At 40.6% G+C, this 24,054-nt stretch overlaps 1 protein-coding gene across 7 annotated transcripts in view; it reads left to right on the forward strand.

Annotated features, from left to right (window-relative positions):
- Positions 1 to 24,054, forward strand: part of LOC309601823 (WD repeat-containing protein 7) — a 147,603-nt gene that overhangs the window by 33,334 nt on the left and 90,215 nt on the right. For all 7 annotated transcript variants that reach the window (XR_014230586.1, XM_082334990.1, XM_082334988.1 and 4 more), the window contains 6 exons: positions 257 to 471; positions 6,587 to 7,356; positions 7,938 to 8,026; positions 13,427 to 13,545; positions 14,644 to 14,767; positions 21,959 to 22,072. Coding sequence is in view for 6 of the 7 variants with exons in the window: in XM_082334990.1 (XP_082191116.1) it covers positions 257 to 471; positions 6,587 to 7,356; positions 7,938 to 8,026; positions 13,427 to 13,545; positions 14,644 to 14,767; positions 21,959 to 22,072 (1,431 nt within the window). In the remaining variant the exon portion in view is untranslated. The remainder of the gene's footprint in view (positions 1 to 256; positions 472 to 6,586; positions 7,357 to 7,937; positions 8,027 to 13,426; positions 13,546 to 14,643; positions 14,768 to 21,958; positions 22,073 to 24,054) is intronic.

Here is a 24,054-nt window from a genome sequence, read left to right on the forward strand (position 1 = left end):
ATCACATTGTGGGTTTTTTACACTTGTCTTGACTTTTGTTAATGTGTTTTTTCTTTACACGCTTCAGCTTCATGGAAATTTAGGAAAATTCCATCCCTTTAGGAATATTAGTTCTGAAAGTAGCTGTTAACACAACGGAATGTTTTGTGCATTGCATCCTGTGGTGCAAATTATTCTCGCCCATTGTTGTACTTGGGATATTTTGGACATTTTGAATTGTTTCTGCTTAAATTCATGCTTTTCAACATATTTCCAGGTGCGCTGGACAGGTGCGTGATGGGAATAACAGCAGTGGAAATCCTGAATGCCTGTGATGAGGCAGTCCCAGCGGCTGTGGACTCCCTGAGCCATCCTGCCGTCAACCTGAAGCAGGCCATGACGCGGCGTAGCCTGGCTGCTCTGAAAAACGTGGCGCATCAGAAACTACAGACTCTTGCCACTAACCTGCTCGCTTCCGAAGCCTCTGACAAGGTAAGCTGTGTTTCAGTTTGTCCGTTTTGAATGCGGTCCCTGAAACATTTATTTACATAAATAATTGATTAAAATGTGGGAAGTCTTCCTTGTTGTAACTGAAAGGGTCTTGTCTAAAGCTCTCTGCAATGTTAATAGAAGGACCTAAACTAGCTTTACCTGGCCTTAGGTCAGTCCTAGGAGTTCTCTTTCCTGGAACAAAAAGTACCAGCGTTTTTCAGTGTCATTGTGCAGTTTCTAATGCAGGTGATGTTATCCAGAGTTACGTTTTAAGAACACGTTTCATTTTTGTTTTTTCTGTTCTGTGCCCTCAGTGGTAGTGGTTTTCCTTGCTGGAGTCTAATGCTTTCAAACTTCCTCTTCGCTGTCTGTAGCTCTGTACTGCTTTCGCTGTCTTTTTCTCTAGGTTCAGTAAGAACAGAGGTTATGCACCAAATAAACTGATCTCTTTCTAGATAGGCAGTAATGGATTTTTAATATCAACTAACACAATCCCTTCTGTATCTCTCTAAATGTTGTTCCCCAGTTTGTTACTGTTCATCATGCTACCTCCCACTTCAGTGTGCATTCTGCTGTTTTGTTTTGGGCTGTTTTTTCAGGTTGAGTTTATTTAAAATCGGGATTTAGCAGCATTTCATGGAATCTGGAATATTTGCTCACTTGTGTATGTTCTGTTAATTTGTAGTATTGACGGGTAGACAAGGAACCAGCCCGTGATCCACATCCATCAGAAGCAAATCTCCCCTCTTTCGTTTTGTGCTAGCTTTGAGGAATGGAATCAGCATTGATCTGTTGTTTCCCTCCTCCCCCCATACTGGACATGCTTTATACGTTCCTGCAGATATTGCTAAAGGTGGAGCTAGAGCTCGATTTTATTTTATTTTGGTAATTGTTGCTGTGTGACAGTTCAGAAAAAGTATTACTAAAATATATGTACAAATAGATATAAATGGATCCAAAGTAACTTAAATGCTGAAAATTAATTACGGTTTGAGAAACATTTTAAGTGTCTAATGCTAGAAGATATTAATGGGCTTAGCTGATGCCTAAATATTTCAGTGCTTAATGTTAAGGACTTTTTAAGTTATGTTTTATGATTTAAGTGATGAATTCAAATGGAACTGTCTGTAGTAACTCGTTAAAAGCATTCATTAACTGTTCCTGAGTGCTGTGTGTCTATGAATAGAGCGCGTGAGCCACAGCATGCTCACGTCTGTTCATTTAGAAACACAGCTTTACAGTTTATATGGGCCTTACGGAGTGCAACAGCAGGCTCCTTCCCATCTGAGCAGTAAGTAAATGCTCGGGTGAAGAACCCTGCTAAGCAGACCTTTCTGATGATACCGAGTGCTAAGAGTTGGGGTGTTAGAGCAGTAGCTGGGCGGTGAGCCTGCACGTTAGTCTCTGCAGTCAGAGGGTGGTTTTTCTCCGTCCTGGTGGCTGTTGCATAAGCTGGAAGCACCTGAAATGCTTTGAGATGTGGAGAAGTCCCTTTTTTAACAACTAGTAATGAGCTCTTTTTCCAAATTGAGAGCTCACAATAAGAAATAACTTGGATTTCAAATTGTATAAAGAGTAATTTGTACATTTTAGCGTTAATTTTATTGTTCTGAAGAGCAGATAGAGTACAATATGGCATGTATCCCAAGAACAGCTAGTACAACGTAAAAATTTTAAGGAACTTCGGTATGGCAGCTAGAACAGTACAAGAGTGAGTTCTGAATATCCTGTTAATTTTGATGTGCCTAATCGTTATTCAGTCTGAGTTCGGTTTTGAAAGCTAACAGGCAGCTAACAGCATTGCGTTGCAGAGGTGGTAGAGATGGAAGAGAAAAGCAAACGTGACTTTTAGGTACAGGCTTAGTTATCGACGGTGGTTTAGCCGGCGGGCTCGATAGCACGGCAGGGCAGGTTGTCCGGGGAAGGGCTTTGCATCGTGCGTTTCTGTTTTGGCCGAATATAGAGAAGAGGTAAGTCCTGACCTTGCGAGGGTTTTATGACCTTTGTCACAGACAGAATATGACCCCTGACTCTTCAAATTTTTATCTTTCTGTTAAAGATTAATAGAGGGAAGTGCAAAATTATCTTGAAGGAAACTGGGAAAAATATCCTTGGTCGCGTATTTGAGAAGTACGTGGGAGGCTTTCCTTGCCCTGAGCAGCCTGCTGTAGCGGCTCCCGCTTGGAGCAGGGGTCGGATTAAAGGGTCGCCAGCCTGCGGCTGCGGCCTGCTTACGTTTGCTCGTGTTGATGGCTCCAGTGCTCTACCAGTCGTCATAACTTTTTTTCGTAATAAAGACGCGTCAGAGCGGACAGGTAGTAAATTTGCTTAGTCCGTCAAGGCCGTTCAAAACTGTTACCTGAGCCCGAAGAAAACGAGCTGAAGTATTTTTTTGCTTTTGTTCTGTCGTTCCCGCAGGCGGCTGATGTCCCGGCAGCCTGGGCTGCGGCCAGCAGAGCGCAGCAGAGCTCTGCTCCCAGCAGAGCCTGCCCCTCCGCCGGCTCCTGCCTCATTTTCCCTTCTCCTGGTATATTCTGTTTGGGAAAGCAGTGTCGCCTGCAGAGAGCCTTCCTCGGCACAGCGCGTGTGCTCGGGCTTGCGCGCTGCTGGTCCCGCTGCATTCAGCGTGACTGTTGGCGGACGTGAGGGTGACTGTTGCGCTTGGACGTGCTGTGCAAGCGGCTGTGTTTTACGCCCAGGTTCCTCGCGTCTAACGAAGGTATAGCTACCTATAGATGTAGGTCTAGCTACCTACAGAGGCATGGTGCACAGCACAGCGAAATGTGCTCTATACCAGAGGTCAATGATGGTTAATAGCTAAAATGTTTTGGTTGAATTGTTGCTTTTGATATTACCATTGTGACCATTACCGGAGACCCTTTCATAAAAAGTTACCCACATTACATTCTGAGAAATGAACTAGATTTCTTTAATAAATAAGGAATATGTGAATAAATCAGTGCATTGTAGAATATAATTTGCAGCTATTATTTATTGACATCTAATTATTTCTATTCTGGTTTCAGTTATCCTTCATTTGCTTCTCATGGCAATAATAACTATGTTTAATAAGCATAGTTTATTCATTCTGCGAGCTGGCCACAGAGAAAGGAGCAGAATTTGGCCATTTGCTGTAGTGCTGATGGCGTTCGGCCCTGGCCGTTTGTCTGGCACGGTGAGCTAGCCAGCGCTGCGGCTCCTCCGAGCAAGGAGTAAGGACAGGGAGTGAGGAGGATGGTCTCTGCTTAATTTTTCTTTCTTAATCCCTGGGCCCAAATGTGAATTTCCCTTCTGGTAGTGCCTTAACTTTGTTACGTAAGTGAAATGAATTTTAATTTGAGGAAAGGCAGAAATGAAAAATGATTCGATTCTAGTGGAGTAGCAAATGGTATTGAAGGTTTTGCCAGCTCTGCATTTCATTGCTGGAGAGTCTTTTGATATGTTTTGAACATTGCTCCGTGTGTGTGCTTTTGGTATCTGGTTTGTTTGTTTGTTACAAAACGAGTGCATTGGAATAATGTCAAATATTTATGTGTATTTGTTGAGAATCATCCCCTGAAAGTGAACAAGAACTAGTGAGTATAGCAAGCAAACCAATAATTGTGCTGGCTCTTCTCCACTTCAACACCATACAGTAAAATATACGTGGGTATTCATTCTAAGCAAACAAAATGTTAGCAGCCTTAAATTAAGAGTCTGCAAATGAAATAAAGTATTAGTGTGGTAGAAAAATGAAGATTACAATATCAAGTAAGGCTAACATGGTGGATTGCTTTAGATAAATAGGCTTTCTGCGTATTATGTTCAGACGGGATCAAAGGAGCAGTTTCTTACTCTGGTTTTTCCCCCACGCCCCTTGCTGCGAAGCAGTCAAGGGGAGAGGTTGCGCTCAGAAACGCATTGCGAAGAAGCCGTGGCTGGATCAGCCGCTGCTCCTGACGGCAGCTCAGGGTACTGAGCCTCTTTTGGGCAGGCTGGCTTCCAAATATAAAGCTAATGTAAAACTTCGGGGAGGTCAGTTTTTCCTCTAAGATTTTTCCTGTAAAAAGCAATGTTGCACTCGTCGGGGATATACAGCCACAGAAAAAGCAGAGTGCTTTATGAGAAACAAATCTGTGTGAAGGAGAACCTTGAGAATTAAAATAGTACGCTTATTTCAAAAGCAGGTTCATACACTGGAACAATAATTGAACATGATGTGAATATTACATTCTTTCATGCCGGCAGCATTTTGGGGGTCTTTACAGCTATAATGGAAAAGGAATGTATACAAATTACTTCAGTTTTCAAACACATGCTGTGAAGTCCGTACAAAACTTAAAGCAGCCAAGTAGTTGTAGGACTAGAAATGCTTACTGTCTTGGAAAAAGTCCTTGAGAGAGACAATAAACGGTACATATGCATGTCCAATTTTCCAGTTATAAAATGTTAAGTAGAGTATGCATTTGTTTCTGTGATTCATAGCGATCGATACATTTGTTAGTATTCAGAAGCAGAACGAAAAGAGTTGAAAAATGCAAGATAATGGGTGTTGGTAGAAATAATAGTTTTACAGCTGAGCAGATTTTCAGTGGTGACCGCTCCTATGGCCCCGGGTATTTAAGGCTTCGTAAGATGTGCACGTTGCTTCACGTCAGTGAACAGAGGGAGCAATATATCGGGATGGATATAGTGTAGGGTAAAAACCTATTGCAAATTAGTGTATATGTACACATTTTTGCAGGTTATATAGAGTGTATGTTAGTTATTTGTATAGTCTGTGTATATTTATAGTGTGTACGTGTGTATATACGCATACCTATTTGTAAATACATATACAGTGTATATTTGTAAACACATATACAGTGTATATACACAAAACTGCAAGCCTTGTTAATTTCTAAATAACCATCCTGCTGTAAAATGTGCTTTTGTAGTTTTAAAAAAGACCCCAGGGACTGGAAATTTGAGAGACTACCAAACTGAAAGAGTTTATATTAATGTTAAGGCTGTTGAGTTATAAATGAGGAAAGACATAGGAGCCTTGACTGTATTGCTTTTATCGGTGATATATTAAGAACATTTGGGTTAATTCTACTTTCAGTAAAGGCTGATGTTTTCTGAACAAACCATTCAGCCTATACCAGTTGTGGAAAAAAACCCGTTTCTCCTGCAGCCCTTCCTAGCCTTGTGTAAGGTAAGGGTTTTTAGGTGCTCCCTTAGACGTAGCTGTCAGTTGAGCACAGGGTTTAACTTCTGCAGCGACTAATACAAGCATCAGGAGTGCTTCTTCATCGCTGAACCCAGCAGCTGCTTCTCCTGTAGGTTTTTCTTGCTCTGACTTTGTAATTCTGTGCATCAAACAAGAATATTCAACCTTATGTCCTTCAGACTGTTAATTCAATTGTAAAAGGGTTTATTTCTGTTAAGAGTCTCTCTTTCACTTGTCTGAAGAAAGTAAGTACTTGAGCATAATCTCAAAACTGATGTTAATGTTCTTTTGTCTGATCTCCTTTTCTGACTGTTTTCAGCTTTTATCCCATAGTATTTTAATTTTCTTTCCTTTTTTTTTTTTTGTTTTTGTTTTGTTTTTCCCTTGGGAGGAAGGGACAGAGGAAGAAGATGGACTTAAGTAGTGGAGCGAACAACAAGTGACACACTGGTTGCATATCTGGACAAATATATTAGTAGCTTATTTTCCAATAGTATAAATTGCTGCTATACTCCAGTATCCAGATATGAAATATTTAATGTGTTTTAAATTTAATAACAAAATATTGACATTTTATTGTTCCTTGGAGTATAACTATTATCTTTTAGAATTCATGAGAAAGAAATGTGAACTTGTGTCTTATCTAGAGAGCTCTATTTATCTGATAACTTATGTAAGGGAAATTCCTGTATTTTAGGGGTGTAACACTTGATCACAAGTCTGACATTCCTGACATTGTGAGAAGTGCTGTAAAAGTCTTCACTGATATTTTCGTAACATTTATCATAACATGTTTTATACCCGTATGAGTTTTCAAACTTCGATCATCCACAGCTTCCTTAGTTTGTGAATTAACTTTGTGAAAAGTGTTAAGAAAGTAATCCAATTAAAATGTCAAATTCTTTTTTTTCTTTTTTTTTCCAGGGGAATTTACCTAAATATTCACATAACTCCCTGATGGTTCAAGCTATAAAGACCAACTTAACGGATCCAGATATACATGTGCTCTTCTTTGACGTAGAAGCCCTGATTATTCAGCTGCTGACTGAGGAGGCCTCCAGACCCAACACTGCGCTCATTTCTCCGGAGAATTTACAGAAAGCCTCTGGCGGGTCTGACAAAGGAGGCTCCTTTTTGACTGGTAAACGAGCAGCCGTCCTCTTCCAGCAGGTCAAGGAAACAATCAAAGAGAATATAAAAGAGCATCTTCTTGATGACGAAGATGAGGACGAAGAATCGATAAGGCAGAGAAGAGAAGACGGCGACCCAGAATATCGCTCTAGCAAATCTAAACCATTAACTTTATTAGAATATAATCTGACCATGGATACAGCAAAGCTTTTTATGTCCTGTCTTCACGCCTGGGGCCTGAATTCTGTTCTAGATGAGCTTTGCCTTGATCGTCTTGGGATGCTTAAGCCCCACTGTTCCGTGTCGTTTGGCCTCCTGTCTAGAGGAGGCCACATGTCTCTGATGCTTCCTGGCTATAATCAGCCTGTCGGCAAACCGTCCTACGATAGCGTGGAGTTAGGAAGGAAGATGTCCGTTACAGAAGGACTGGGAAAGGGGACGTACGGCGTATCACGTGCCGTCACCACGCAGCATCTCCTGTCTGTTATCTCGCTGGCCAACACGCTGATGAGTATGACCAATGCAACTTTTATCGGAGACCACATGAAGAAAGGCCCGACCAGGTATGGCAAATATTCACTGGAACTTGTGATAACTTTCTTTCAGAGTCTCTGTTTTAATACAGCATTTCATTTTGTTTCATTTTACTGTGGGGTTTGATGTATTTAATAGCTATGAAAAACTTTGGTACCTAGATGGAATTGAGTGTATTTCTTCTTTCTTGAATGTAGTATTTTTTTATGCCAAGATAACTATATTGCTTTGAATGGAGTTATGTAATTTACAACGTTAATAGAACCTGGAGTTGTATTAACATATGCGCCGGTAGGTCTGAGAGGCCGTTTTTGTCCTCCTTTTTAGTGCTTATTGTTTTTAAAGAGTTTTTGTAATGACTAGGTCAAATTTTAAATAAAACATACAGATGAACTTTTTATCACCAAAAAACAAGCTTACCTAGGAATTGTAAATGAGATACTTCTTATTTTTTTTTTCTGTCAAGCCAACTGTTTTTTATAGGGTTGCTTTTCAAAGTTTGTTTAGTCACAGTATCTTTAGCAAATAATATCTTTTTTTTTTTTTTTTTCCCGTTCCCCCCCCTCCCCCTTATCCTTCTTCTCCCCCTTCGTTTATATTTTGTGTTTAGGCCACCTAGGCCAGGCACTCCTGAGATGTCAAAAGTGAAGGCACCCCCTTCAATTTCAAGTCATGCAGCCCAAGGACAAATTAAGCAAGGTAAAAATCACTTGCTTTGGAACAATTTGATATGTCATTTCAGCTCGTGACACTGAAGTTATCACCTTACTATGAAGTGATAAAAATATTGCTAGCTTCTACGTGGGAATAAAAAGTAGTGTAATGTTCTAGATTAAAATTTTAATGACTAAGACCTTTTTAAGAATCAATATAAGGTGCTGATACCGGCATGAAGTCAGTCCCTGACAACGATTTTTTGCATGTTTTAAGTGCTCCCAAACATTCTGGTGTTGAGGTGATAGTAGGAGGTTTAAGTCTGTGACTAAGGGCTATACAGCCCAATACAAAAATGTTTATGTATGTTATAAACTAAAGCATAAAGGTAAACACATCTGAGTAGTATGTATACGTTTCCCCTCCTTTTTTAGGAAGGAGGAAGAAATTAATTTATTTTAACACTACTTCTACCACTGCTGCTGCTATTTTCATCACTTGCAGTTATGAAAGATGGCAGTGGGTGATAAGGATCCTTTAATAGTCCGCATTGTGTCTTTCCTTTCACAAGCACACTGGTTAAGTACAGGAACACCACGTGATGTAAAAGAAGGATGTACACAGGATTACACATACATTTTTCTACTGGAGTAGAGTGGAGTCCCGCGTGGGACCCACTGAAGGTTGTTGACGGCTTGAGGGGAATGTGGGTTTGTAACCTGTCATACGTGTTTTGCTGTATGATAAAGGGGAAAGGTATACACAGCATGGCTCTTCTCGCAGTTCTTTGGGAGTTCTTGTGGATGTGCATATACGGTAGGGCAGAAGAGGAAAGGTTTTTCTTTTTTTCCGTTGTGTGTTTGGTTATTTTTAACTAAAAGCAGAGATCCTTCAGGACTTACTTGAAATTCCCTTTGAAAATTGCAATTATCTTTTATTTTTAACTGTTAACTATTAAAACTTCTGTCTTTTCAAGCTATATGAATACGGAGAAACTTGCAATTTGTAAAATGATTGCATTTTGCAGAATATAAATACTTTGTCATTGTCGTATTTACCACAATGTACAATCTTTAACGACGTACATTAAAGACATGTGTATCTAAAAATATATCTTTAAACTGTGGAACTGCTCTTGTATTAGGGAGTAAGCACAACAGGCAACGTATACATCAGCTGTGTGATTTTCTTCACTCACCTGCAAAAAAAGGGGGATGCTTATGTCTGAGGAGGAAACTTGCCCATCAGCAACACTTGTGTGTATTTATTCTTTCCCTAAATATAAATATTAATTTACTGTGATCTTTGGTTGGAAAGGGAAAATCAGTTTCAGGAGTGGTAAGCATCAAGCTTTTTTTCATGATGAAGGGTGCTACATAAATCGAGAAGTAGCAGAAATAAAAATTGGGGCTCTTGTCTCAACATGTGGGGCTTTTTTGGTTTTGTTTCTTTGTTTTGTTTTGTTTTGTTTTTTTACAGCCGTTTACTTTTCCGCTTCGGAAGAGAATTATTTGAAAGGTCAGGATTTCTCAGAGATGGTGTCTGTATGGCAAATTCAATGCGAGAAAAAACACTTGTCACAGAGAGAGTCTGTGTTCGTGTTTTTGTTTTTTAAAGATAGAGTTCCATTATGGTTTTTTCTTTCCCTAATAGCAATGATGTAATTTTTCTTTGAAATAGCTTTGCTAAGTTTGGGGGTAGACATACTTTACTTACCCAGTGGAAATATTTATAACGTCATGAGAAACAATTGATAAAAATGAAATTCTTTGTGGTGTCCAGAATACGGAAGAGTACTCCTAGTCCTAAATTGTCACCTTTTGCTGTGTCTGGTGGCACGTCTTGCGTGCTCGGGGGGGGAGATGGGTTTGCTTCGAAGTGGTACTCTTAGGTCGTAAGTATCCTCGGTGTCTTATCTTTACATCCCCTTGTGCGCTGCTTGCAGTATCTTGCCACTCATGAATTTCTAGCGCTATTGTTCTCAAAAAATCAACTGGCGATCCAATTGATGCGTTTTCTGACATGCCTGATCTCCGTCAATTTGACCTGCATTTGTCCGGAGCTGAGCACAGCTCTGTGCTGCTCGGCTGCTGGGCCAGCCGCTTCCATTGCGGCGCCTGTTGTAATTCCTGCTGCTGGAAGAGAGCTGGCAACTGCAACAAAACGAGGCAAAAAAGAAACGGCAGGGTAAGACGTTTGGGGTGGGGTTGTGTTTTTACAAACCATCTTTTTCATCAAACGAATAGCTTTTCTTATACATCTACCGAAACTAGGTTTTGCTGTTAGGAAGTGATTGGCGCTAGCCGTCCTGTCACTGTACACGTGCCTTCGTGATGCATTTGGGGGGCGAGTCTGGAAAAAGTAGTTTTGATGCAGATGTCCCACAGCGACAAAAGAAGTTCACTGCATGAAAAGCAAACGGACCATTGAGAAGACAATGCTTAATCGGTTCAGGAGCTTGAACCCATTGTCGTTCTGCAACGGAATAAGAGCGGGGGATTAATTTGAAGATGCTTGTGCATGACATATGGTAATTTCTCTATAGGAAGGAAGTGTCAGATAGTGACCTCTAAATCTCCGCCTTGACCCTGGGTTGTAGCATGTGTATGCCATAAGGTCTGCGCATCTTTTCATGTGATAATATTAAGTCGTGAAGCATTAGTGGAAGTAGAACGTTTAGAACCGCTTTTAAGTTACATTTGCACCAAGAAACGGTGCAGTTTACAAAATAAATGTCACAGATGGGGTTTTGAGTAACATGCTTGAATGGTGCTCTTCTGTAGCTGCTTGCCTGTGGTCCCACACTATACGCTTTGTATGCGTCTGCTTTAGGTTCTTGGCCCTTTCTTTGGTCTAGGCTTAAATTATTTGAAGGGAGACACATTTAAAATGAACCTGTATGAAAACTAACCATCGGTAATACATTCTATGACACCTAGGAATGACAGATGGGGCAGCCCAGGTTTAAAAGGGGTTATTTCTAGGGTTTTTAATGAGTAATGCAAATTCCAAATCTAAACATGGGAAAAGCACAAGAAGCAGCAGTGAAACTCCTGTTTTTTAAATTTGTAGTCAACCATGCTGTCAAACCCAATCTAGCTATCTAAAGACACCTTTGTAATCGCTTTATTTACAGGTACTTTTGTCTCTTCAAAACATAAAAGTTTCTGTGTAGTGTATCTGTGTTTCTCTGCAGTTGCATGTCTTCCTCTCACTGGCATTGCACTTCTTGTAAAACCTAGAATTTTTTTAAGTTTAATATTATCACAGTTTCCTCTAGTTTTTTGTTTTTCATTCTTCAGTGATATTAATCTGTTTTTCAGAAGCTGCTGTCCTCACTTTCCTATTTTTTTCTCTTTTCTTTCTTCTTCTTTCCTCTGCAAGTTGCTCCTGCTGTTTCTTCTAGCACTGAAGCTGGTCACTCTGGCTCTGACACTGCTCCTACTTTACATACCTGTTTCTTAGTCAATGAAGGTATTCTTTCCTCACTTTTCTATCTATTTGTCTTTTACTTTCAACTAATGTCCCTTATCATTGTTATGACATGACTTTAATTTGATCTATGTAGGAATTTTTCTTTGCAAAAAAGAGGGGCAATGAGTTTAGGTTTGTGTGCTTTGCCATTAATGCTGGCAGAGGCTGAGCAGATTCAGTCTGTGTCTTGGACTGCCTGTAAATGCAGTTCTCAACCAGCGTATCAAAGATGATATTTCGGCTCTTGTTCGGGTTTGCAGTTGTGTTTTGACAAAAACCTCAGCCCCTGTTAGGCAGGGCAAGCACGTGTGCCTTTCCCCATGGGTGTTGTACGCGGGAGAGAAGCCGCAGCACGCGTGGCGGGTTCCACGCGGGCGCCGTGTCCCGGCCCTGCGCTGCGCCGGAGGGCGCGGCCGGCCTGGAGCCCGGGGAGGACCCGCTGGGGCGAGCACCCGCTCCTGGGATGAATGAGCACCAGCGCTCCGTAGTCCACGGTGTAAATGGAACGACTAAAAATATAACGCTCCTTTGAAAATGGAACAAAATCAGTTTCGTGTCATTTAAATTTATTTTTGGTGCTTGTGAAAACTTAGTGTTTATTTAAACCACTTGGGTTTTGTGTCGGGGATGATTTCTTTCCAATAAGTATTTACCCACATTATGAAGAATGTCTTTCTGCCAAAAAGATTGGCACGACACCCAACCAACCAACCAAAGCTCCCTTGTATCCCTGTAGGCAAGTCGCTTTAAATCAGAATTTTATGCCCTTATTACTAAGCTATAAACTCCTGCTTTCATGCATCTCAAGCAGTAGAAACAGCATTCTCTTAAATTGGAAATTCCTCTTTTTAATCCATTTTTCTTTAAGGAAAATTGACATAATGATTTCTTTTCTTGTAGCACCATGAAGAGCTTTATTAGTTAAAATACTTAAATTTTTATGCTCAGTATTGCTGACAATTTAAAAATATAGATCTATATGCTCACCTGAAGTATTTCTCAAGTCAATGTAGAGCACAATACTAAAAGAATTCTTTTGCCTAGAGTACTTTACAAGCGTTTTTACAAGCTATGTTGTTTGAGCTTGATGTGCTTATCTTTACTGGTTTTAACTACACAATATTGCAGGCTTGTAGTATGAATGCCCCTGAAGTAAACGTGTTGAAGTAAGATTTAGGTGGAAAGATAAGGAAAGCAGACAAATGTGCGCTTGTACATATTTGCATACCTTTTAAAACAGGACAGAAAATTCTATGTAATTTTTCTAGCGGTAATTCATACGCTATGTTTTCTGTAGTCGAATTATATCACACTTGCATGTAGGACGTTAAATATCATGATAAGTAATGCTAATTATGGTTTGAACAGGGCATCTAAATCTTGAACTCAGAACCATAGCTTATGCTTCTGAAAAAAATTGGCCATAATACTTTTAGGGACTTTTTTTATACTTAGTATGTATGTGGAGCATATTCTTAAGGCTGCAAGTTTAAAATCCAAGCACGCAACTAGATACTGAGGTCTTTTTGAGAGGGGCTGGGGAGGAAGAGGGATGTTTGTGTTTAATCGGGACCGATTTGAGGCAATCTGCTGCTGATGTCTCATTTGGCCCTTGCATGTGTTTGGGATCTGACCAGCTAGTTCACGAGGCATGACTTGTGCCTGGAAGAGCTCGCTCCTGTCTGATCCGGACAGCACATGCACCGTACAGCCTGCCCTGAGGTCAGCTGGCAGCGGTAAAGACGGGGCGAGCCCCGGGTTCCCACGGCAGAAGAAACAATTCGGTTGTTCTGCTGCAAAATGGGTTCTATTCTATTTTTTTTTTTCTTCTCCCTCTTTCTCCCAACTTCTCCTGAAGACCTACTGCGTACCAGGCCAGTGGCTAACGTAAATTTACTTGATGGCATTTTGAACTTAAAATTGCTTCACTGTTTATTATGTTTATGTTCCTGTTGTGATGTGTTTTAACAGGGTGGAGCCAGCTTGCTGCTATGCACTGTGTAATGCTCCCCGACCTGCTGGGACTGGACAAATTCAGACCTCCTCTTCTGGAGATGCTGGCTCGCAGGTGGCAGGATCGATGCTTGGAGGTGATTTCAGTAGTAATGTTGGACTGCTAGGGTTTGGGGGGGTTTATGTTGTCTTTTACTGATCACATTTTCCCTTAGTATAAAAAGAATATAATTCTTTTCTGACACAAGTTCCTGGAGTTTTTATTTCATATTTAGTAAGTTAATTTTCCAGGTAACCTGTCAAAATGTTGAAAAAGTTACCATGTCTAAATATATATATATATATATATATGTATATACACACTTTTTTTTTTACCTTCTGGATGCTGTACATATTTTTTTAAAGAAATTCTTGGATTTAAAATTTCCATGATTCCATTAAGGAACTTAAGATTAAAAAAACCTACCCTATATTTTTCAAGAGACTGCTGAGTTGCTTTATTTTTTGGAGCGTGTATACAGTAGCCAGTAAATGGTTTGTCACCCAACTGTTTGATAAATGACTAGTGGGCCTTAACACTACACCTGTGCTGTTGTGGCAAAAAATGTGTTGACTGTGCAGCTTTCCAAGTGGGGAAGGAGTAACGGAGCTGGGCTGTAGGGCGCAGGTCCTCAGCGGTCCTGGCACCTAGCTGGGAATATGGTTTTTGCTACCTGATTGCCTGTTCTTTTGCTAGAGAGGATATACCGTGAGATGGTTTCCTGAGAGGGTAATTACTTTGAAGCTCATTAAATCTTGTAAGCAACAGAAGTCCAGTTACTGGATACCTTAGGTGTCAGGGTAGCATATTTATATTCTGTTTGTCCACAATTTTTTATTTCACCTTGATCAAATCACTTAACTTCCTTATGCATTAAATCTTTTAGACCAAAAATAATATGTGTATTTATGAATGTGTCTTTATGAACTTTTCGCATGGAACAAGTGATATGAAAGGGGGACAAATAGTACAAGATAGTATTTTGTATTTGTTGACGTAAGAACCCAGTTTGTTGTTTGTTTGTTTTTAAATTTGGGAAACCTTTTTCTGTGTAGTTCTGTGTAGAAGGTCTTCTAAAAGCTTAGGTTAGTTTTCTGTAGAAGTTTTTCTTTTCTGTTCTTGCTAAATTGTACTGAAAGCATACTGATAAATATTTGATATTGGAGTTGGTATGATGTTGCTGTTGGCTTTACAGGTAAGAGAAGCTGCCCAGGCCTTGTTGCTAGCAGAACTCAGAAGAATCGAGCAGGCAGGTCGGAAGGAAACCATCGATGCATGGGCTCCTTATTTACCACAGTACATTGACAGCGTTATATCACGTAAGTAATGCTGTGTTAAACCTAAAATAACTTGGTTGCTAGATAAAAGAAAAAAAGGCATTTTGTACACAAAATTATGAACAGCACTACCGATGGAGGGGAAAGTTCTAGGGGAAAAATCTAGGCTTATATAGAAAAGTTTCTTGAAATTTTCAAAGTAATTTCACAATCATGAAATCGCTTAAGGGCACTAATGTCGGTTAGGCAAATCGAACGCTTCAGTACGTCTCGCTGGGATTGGAGCGCCTTTCGCGAAGGCTGCCGCTGCTGTTGAGGGGCTAGGCTGTAGTTTAGAGGTTTCAGGGAAGAAACCTGCTATGAAAAAGGCTGATAAGATTACAAGGTCCTGGTGGTAAAACGCTGACTTTCCTTTTCAAAGAATGTGTAATTAGATTATAGAAATTGTTATAGAGGGATCCTTTGGCATCCCAAGAGCGTAAAAGGATTCTGGAAGAGGCTAATGCAGGGTCGTGCAGTGTGTGTCCATCAGCGTCTGTTAAACACTCGATGCGACGCCTGCCCAGGCGGGTGTTGAAAGCCATTGGTTACCAAGTGCTGCAAGGAGATATTGGGTAAAGTTTATTCTCCAAATAAGTTAAATAGCTACTGACCACTATTTAATCGGTTGTATTTTTCTCCAAAATAGCTATTTTCATTTTATTCATTGTTATTAAAGCAGAGGTTGTACAGACTCTAAGAGTATATTCTTGGAAGATCTGTCAGCATCATGAGATACGCTATTCACTTGTCCATCTAGAAACTTGCCTTTGTAGAATAACATCCAAACTCATCTGCCTTACATAACAAACCAGTAAAAATTTATATTGTCGTAAATGAGAATGTTTGCTTTGAAGTTGTAGGTGTTCATCTTAAAATGAGATTCTTTTTCCACTGAAGCACGTAGTTTCTATTCAGAGAAAGATCTCTATTAAATACCAATTGATTTTTGAGAGATGTGTAATAATCTTATTAAATCTAAATTGAATGCATAAATTACATGGAACACAGTACTTTAAAGTGATGTTGAGAATTTGTTGGTAAGACTAAGCTGCTGTTAATTACAGCCTTTAGCCACGTAGCCTTTGCCTTAGGATGGGGATGTTGTTGCACAGTTAGATGTGCAGCCAAGCAGTGGATAATGAGTGAAAGCATATTGTATATACATGCCAAAGAGCCTCGATTCATATTGGTAGATATTTGGGCTGTTTTGTATATTAGGATGTATTTTTTTTTAATTGATCTTCTTCGGAGGTCAGTTATGCGCAGTTTGAGGAATACAGCTGTAGTTGCCCTTTACTCTCAGGAGTAGCTGCTATAGCAACTGTTGATGATTACTAATTTCTTTTCTCTGGAGTGATACTGAGTGACCTGGTTGGGTGCAAGGTTACGGAGATAACTGTGTTGGTGAAGTGTGTATAAACCACTCTGTAGTGCCTGCTGTAGCCAAGTTGACTGCTTCCAGAAAAGGAACTTCTTTTTAACATACTTGAAAACAACGAGTAATTTGTATTAGATTCAATAATTTATGATTTCTGGTGCTCCTCCTTACTTAAACAATGACATTTGAAGGTTTTAGAGAAGAGTATGCAGTTCTGTTTTACATGCGCATCAGCTGGAAGCATACTGTTTTCTTCTGCCTCTGGTGCTTATGTTTGTGCTGGGGTTAGAAGCATGGCATGCATCCTTGTAGCAACAGCCAGGGACTGGCTGGGTTAAGAAAAAGCTTTGAGTATTTTGTATGCGTTCAATTCAAGTATGCATGCAGCAGTATTTGGGCCTTTATGTTAGTCATTAGCAAATCAAAGCATAGCAGTTGTTTTAACACTAAATTAGGATGTGCTCTACCTGTCGGAACAAGAAAGCTTTAAAACACAGGAAGAAAATCAGCTGAGCATGGCTGAATGAATGACTTGAATGTAAAGGTTCAGCATTGTGAAAGCACTGGTATTGAAAACCTTTCAAACAGGCCATGACTAGCAAATTGGAATTAATTTTTTTATATTAATGGTCTTGAGAACTATGTGAATTAAGGGTCCAGAGTTTGTGGTTCTCCGGAATGACAGGGCTGAGAAGGCGTTTACTAGTGTTACTGGCTGTATGAACGTACACAGAGATGCTGACGCTCTGAAGGAGGAGGATAATTACCATATCGGAAAGGAGAAGCAGAATAAGGAGCTACAAATATTGCCGCTGTGGGTAAAGAGTAAAGTCTATATATTAGCTACGTTGTAAGACGTGATTAAAAGATGACATGATTTTTAAAGGTCTGGGGAGGAATTGAAGGGGATAAGAATTATTTAGGATGGCCAAAATGGATGCACTGAACTTCTGAAAATATAGTTTTATGCTAGAAAGGTAAGGAGAAGCAATACGAGAGAGAAAGAGATACTGCTTTGATTCCTTCGTCCTCCACTTCTCCCAATTTTGCCTCTTGATATAGGGGCATAAATTATCATCAGCATATTTTTGTGTCCAGCATACGTTACTACTCTGCAATAGTTCTTATATGCATGATGTAGAAACAGTGCTTCTCTTGTGCATTAACAGGTTTGTTTTAATTAAAACAAGCGGTAATCGCTAATAGAAGCTTGCTGCTGATAGAAGATACTTTGTCCTATGCATTTAATTGGCTCTTGAATGAATCACGCGTGTGGTGCTAGCAAACAGCGATGAAATCTTTCCCCGTTTGTATATTCAGTGCTCGGATCCAGTAGCAATTTTGGGACATGACCTTACTCAGACAGATCAAGCGCCTGGCATGTCTCCCAGCGTTTTGATAAAATGTGTTCAGGAGACTTGAAAGACAGACAGACTTGCACAGGGTTATCTTTTAATAATCTTTTAACTGATGCAAGAGAGATTATTGTCCCCTGGAGATGGCGGGGTGGAGGAGCAGGGAGAAAGCCAAGCAGATCTTATGTTCTCTTCTGAGGGCCTGCCGGCGCGCGCCGAGCCCCTCGGTGGGCCCGGTTCCGCTGTCGCTGCGCCGAGCCGCTCGCCTACGGCCGCCTGCGCGGCTTCCGCGCCGCACGCTTCGCGGGTCAGGCGTTGGGAGGCGTTGGGCTTCGTTTCACAACGCCTCGTTAGGGGGAACAATAAATCTTTGTTTGATTTGGGCCTTCAAATCCAAAATTGGCATGTCGGCTTGTTGACCCCACGTCAGATGGGAATGGATGTGTAAGTGATGCTGCGAATTAAACCTATGAGAGATGTTGCAGGTGTTGGTATTTTTCAGGCTCCCACAGGGAGGAAAACAGTTAAGCTTTCAAAGCTTCATCTTGTATCTACTGAGATTATGTCATGCGACTGTAAATATTTGCAATGGCCTTGTCGGCTCCTCATTTTCACAGCGTAGGATTGTTTCTGAAATGCTAGGTGGTCCGTGGGGCGCTTGCCACGAGGCCGTGTTTTCAGGTGAAGTTCAAAAGGGGAAAAACGCCGCTGCCTTTTTCTACCTGCTTATTTTTAAGAGCAAAGGCTGTCTTCAGTGTCAAATGGATTCTGCAAATGAAATTATTTTTTTTAAAGGGGTTCCTTTGCTGAATATTAGGTTTCTATTTTGTTTCTCTTATTTATTTATTTTCCCTTGGCCAGCGTAACGTTTGCTTAAAACGCTGAAGGCATCGTTCGGGGGCTCTGTGGCGTGGGACACCTGCAAGCCCTTGGTGGTGGGTCTGTCCGCCGGGCCCTGGAGGGACAGATATGTTTTTAAATATGTGATGTTACTGCAGATAGAAAAATGGCTACTATGGCTTTAACGGAAAGCAAAAGGTTATCTTGCCCCGGCCTTTGTGTGCGCGTGGGATGCGGATGGAGCCGGCAGACAGGCAGCGCGCGGGGCGGCTGGGAGCTGCCCGGGATCGATCGGAGCGGTGTGAAGTGAATTAATGCGAGGCAGGCAGGCTGCCTGTCACGGGCTGCCGGGGCGCGGGCAGCGCTGGTCAGTCTCTGCAGAAATCTGTTTTCAATACATTCTGCCCAGAAATCAAGCACAGACACTTCTCTTGCTTCCCATATTGCTAAAACCCAGTTCATTCAGGTAAATGTTTGTATCAAACGACTGTTTCTTTTTAAGTGAAAATCTTATACGTGGCAGCACAAAGTGGAAGAAATGTAAATAGATGTCCTTAAATTGTGTCGCTCTTTAAACTGCTTCAAGTATAATAATCCATGTTATCACTGGAAAGCAAAATAAATATGAAAAGTCTATAATAACGAATACACCGTTGTCAGTTTTTATGAATGTCTCTCTGGTAGGCTTATATTTCTGTTAGAAAGTTTTATTTGAAGCCAGATTAATTGAGTAAAACTTAATTAAACTTCCATCGATTTAAATGGGAGTCTTCACTGAGTACGGATAGTTTGATTAGACCCCAAAGACTTTCCTGTTTGTATATGTGGTTGATCATCTTACTCGTGCAAGGTTTGACTTAAAAGAGCACAAAGAAGTAAGGCAAATAATTTTGTGCTGCAACATTTTAATGTATTAAATGAATAATGAGTTTAGGATGCTGCAGTAAATAGTAAATTGTAATAATGGTGTAAGTTTCTACTACAAGTATATCTTAATTTTCCAATATTTTCTAATATGTTAACTGGCTTATTTCTAATACATTCAGGGTTTTATGATCTTTTCACTTCTAAGATGTGTTTCTAAGACATTTTCTGAGACTTATGTAGGAAACACTTGTGTCCAGGAATACACGTTCCTTCTTACTGGATTTTCATTGTAAGGAAACGATAATTTATTGCCTGACATATTTGCACGATGGCTATTTTTTTCCCCTTTTGGCTTTATCCATTCAGTGTTTTGGGGGGAATGTTTAATCATTCTGATTAAATAGATTTTTTTTTTTACTTATATTTTTATTTTAATTGTATAAAATTGTAATAAACTTTTCTAACTTTTTATACGCTGTACTTAGAATCCCTCATGCAAAGGCACTTATTTCCGTCCATTGCGCTATAACTGATCTCACTAAGCTCTTTAGAAAGGTGTAGCACATCTAATACGGAAAAATCAGCCTCTTTTCAGCAACTCAGGGCTAGAAAACAGGGAAAGAGGTGAAGTAATAACTAAATTCTGGCGCAGCCTAAACTTGCTGTTTAGGGACTGCTTGACCCTTGGCTTCTACCGGCTTGGGTGTTCAGCCACCCTCCCTCTGAGATGAAAGCTCGTCGGTCAGAGCCTTCATACTGCAGGTTTCAGAAGGCATGCAAACTCTTCACCCATCTCTGCGCGTGGAAAGAAAGCAAAGAATTTTAGGCTGCGGAAGTGATATTTAGGCAACAGCTGGATGCTTGCTACGCCTGCAGAGATGAGCAGCTTCTCGCACTGACTGCAACGCAAAATATAACACAGCGCTTAAAAAATAACCTGCTCTCTCCCCCTCAACGCACTGGCCGACTCCACTGGGTACGCACAAATAAAGAGCGGTGTTAGAAAATAGTTGGTGCTTGAAGGTGAAGACGAAAAAGGATTTTGACGAAGCGGTGCTGGAATCCTGCCGTCTGCGTGGAGGCTGGTGGAGAGCCCATGGGGTGATGCCCCGGGGCTGCAGCAGCTGCACCCCAACAGCGAGCTCCTGATTTTCAAAAGCGTCCCGAAAAAGGTGCATGTGCAGTCTGTAATTGCGTGCGATCTCTGTGCAGTCATGCCAGCATGCTTAATGAAGTGCTATGCTATTGATTCGGCGGTGCGTTCCAGTCTGCTTGTGTATTTGTTATCGCTGGTTTTTATACGTGTTGACACAACGAGAAGGATGGTCAGAAAGTCATTAAAAGGTACTAGTTTCTTTATAAAGAGGTTATGTCAGAATAAGGTTAGAAATTGCTGTCGGACAATCGCTCTGTTATCACAAGGTGTAAGTAATTACTTTGCTGTGAATAGTTAGTATTTAAAAGCACTACTAAAAAAAGTAAAATCTGGAATACTCATGAGAATGTTGATGTTTCTCAACTGGTTTAAAGATGACGCAGAGTTAAATGGCTTTCAGGTGTGGATTCACAAACCTTGTTGTACGCAGCCGACAGATTCCCCCCTTGTCATTTATTATGATGCAGTCATCTTTTCACTTATTAATCAACAGTCATGTGTTTGGAGAAGACTAGGGAGTTTTTCCATGAGAACTACCGAGAACTGAAGTAGCGCACGTTAGTGATTTTATAAAGACGATCCAAAGGCAGAAGAGGAGCAGCAGCAGGTACAGCGGGCAGCTCTCCGCCGCCCAGTGCCCAGCCGTCGCTGGCGCTTGCGTTGGTCAGCGAGAGCTGTCTGCCCTCCGCGAGGCGGGGTCATTTACGGAGACCTCATTTCTTGTTGAAACTTGGTTGGTGCTGACAAAGGGCCGTGGTGCTTTTTTTAACGGGGACTTAATGCCCCTGTGGATTGCAAACCTAATGCCACAATCCGTAAAGCAGCGATCTCTTCATATAATAAGATTTTTGATAGTATAAGCTGACATAGAGGATGCATTGGGAGGAAAGAAGTCTTATCAGGGCACCCCTTCAGTCTGCTTTTTAGCTTTCCGAAAGCTCTTTGGGAAGACTATTTGTGAGGCTTAGCAAAACACTTCTTTTGATAATGCCTTGATTGAATTGTGGTAAGGCTCATGTAGGGAATAATTAAAGATTATAAATGAGCAGAGTATAAACCGGTGAATGACAGCTTTAATCACGTGGCGTTATGTGGCACGATGTGGTGTTCATTCTGTAATGTCTAATAGCAACTAACGGATGCATCCCAGCCCCGCTGACGTGGAAGCAGTCAGGTACATCAACACACTCTGAAGGTAGCCTGGAAAAACCGCACTTCTCTTGGCGCGAGAGATGAAGTATTGCGAGGGCACGTAAGAGAAGTCTTGCTGGAACTCTGCGTTTTGTGGCTAAATAAGCTGTTAGTGTGTACTATGTGTATCTGATGTTTTTAATGATGCTAGAAGACGGCAGAAAAAGAAGAAAATACAAAAGAGATATTTACAGTGTGGAAAAGAATTTTAAAGGATAGGTTTGTGAAAAGGCCGTGTTCAGTGAGAAGGGAAACCAGCAAATAGTCGCTCTTTGCTTTATCTATGTTTCATAGAGTTACATTGCATGGTTCAGAATATCAAAAGATAATTTTTTTTTTCCTGATCTAAGGATGTTATCTACCAAAATCACTGACTTTTGTGGGCGTTTCGTTGTTTCTTTCAGCTGGAGTAACCACGGAAGCCATTCAGACTGGTAGCGCAAGCCCAGATTCATTGGGAACAGAAGCAAAGGTTCAGGAAGAAGAGCATGACCTGGTTGATGACGACATCGCGGCAGGTGAGCATTAATATAAAGAATATGTTATTTTTTGACGTACTAGGTACTGTGCAGAGGAGATGGAACGCTTTCTGCCAAATAGCACATTTTTCATGAGAAAACGAAATACTGACGCTGCTTAGGAAGTATGTGCTGTTAGAAATGAAGTTATTCAAACGTAGAAGAGAGCTGTAGACAAAAACTAAATACCTGCTTAACTCTAACTACTATAATATTATTGTGTTACTTCTGAATCATTGTCTGTATTTTAATATATGCGGTTTGAGCTTTTAAGTCTGCCTGCAACCTACATGTTTATCTTGTAGCTCTTGAAGAATAAAGGCTTTATATGATCTTCTGTAGTTATCCCTTAAATTATTTACCTTGATGGAAGATCTGATGTAAGGGTGCTACCGTTAGTCTGCTTGATCGAGTTTTTTTTTTCAACAAGGAGGTGTCTCTAGTTTGTCACACATAGGACTCCAGTGCATTTCAGTTCTACGGTACTCGTAGAGCTGTTTACTGGTGCTCTACTTTATTCTAGACTGGCAGGTAAAGTCAAGAGTTGTAGTCCACTGAGGCATATTCTGAAATGACAGACCATGCAAAAACATGCATTTAATTATAAGTAGTTATCTTTTGATTCTTTTTTCATGCTTATTTATGAGGAAAATATCTATATGCTCAATATCGATATCCTTGGAAACTGAATGACGACAGTATGCATTTTAGCATAGCACACTGCAGATTACAGAGCGTGAAAGCTATCTTTTTTTATAACGGAGCTTTATATAGATTTTTGGGAAAGGCTAAACGAAAACTAGTTATTTCTGTTGACCTGAAGACAGTTAGTATGCCAGATCTAGTTTGGGGTCACGTCTCTGGTTGAAGGTGCCTGAGACAGGATTACTGCTGGCGGAAGAACAGCCTGTCTGGAGTCAGGAGCATTAACACAGGTTGGGGGCAGAAGGCTAACTGGAACTAGCCAAGAGGGAGGGAGGCTGCTGGGAATGCCTTTGGCAGCTAGGGGATGATGCAGGACTTGTCAAGAAACAGCGACAAATGGATGGACCCTCGGAAAAAAACAAAAATAAATTAATGAATGGGTTCGGCATACCCTGAAACAGCTTTCCCCAGCATATACATCAGATCAGCGTTTCCTTCAGGAACGTATACCGTCTCCGTGGCTCCACATCTGTTAGCGACCTTCTGGTTCTTTTTCTGGAAGCTTTAGCAATAGCAGTATTATAAACAAGCGTGTGTTACATCTGGGATGGCTTTCTGCCCCTTCGATGTCGTGTGGTCTTTTCACGGGAAAGAGATTGAAGATGGGATGCTTTAATAGGGGAAGTTCCAAATTATGTGTGTGTTTTTGCTGTGTGCTAGACTGTTAAGTTCTGAGGTTTTCAGAAAGCTATCGGCTATGTTGCTAGAGTCTGATGGGAGTAACAATTTTATTTACAGAGCAAGTGTTTCTGTTACTAAAAGCAGTTGAGCTTTAAAAAAGTATCCTGAGTAAAGACAAAATTTTGGTTTACAATTGAAAACAATTAGTTTGTGTTGGTAGAACACAAAACCAAAAAGTTTTGAGACAACTTAACCTTATCTTAAAAAAAATGATGCCACTTCTTTCTATAGTGCTCCTACTAAGGCTAATATTTATTGATTGACTGCACAAAGTAATGCTGGTGTGCAGCGGTCAACAGGATTTTTTTCAGTTCAAATTGAGATTCACCAAATGCTTTCATTCATCCAAATAATTTTTTAAAAGGATCACTTTCACATCAGTCCTTTTAGAGATTAAAGCATTTTAGCTTAGCTGGCTGGAAAGCACTGAAGCCTGTTTCTGGAAAATACTTCAGCAGTACACTACAGTGCCTCTTAAGCATTTAAAACCACACGCGCAGGAGTTGCTTAGAAAATTGAGTCTGTCTTCAAATGCACTGAAAATACATGCAAGAATAGTCTTCCGATGTAGCAGTAGTATTTATTGCTATTTTTAA

The sequence above is a fragment of the Platalea leucorodia genome (genome assembly GCF_965183815.1).
Source record: "Platalea leucorodia genome assembly, chromosome: W".
NCBI classification, from domain to species: Eukaryota; Metazoa; Chordata; class Aves; order Pelecaniformes; family Threskiornithidae; genus Platalea; species Platalea leucorodia.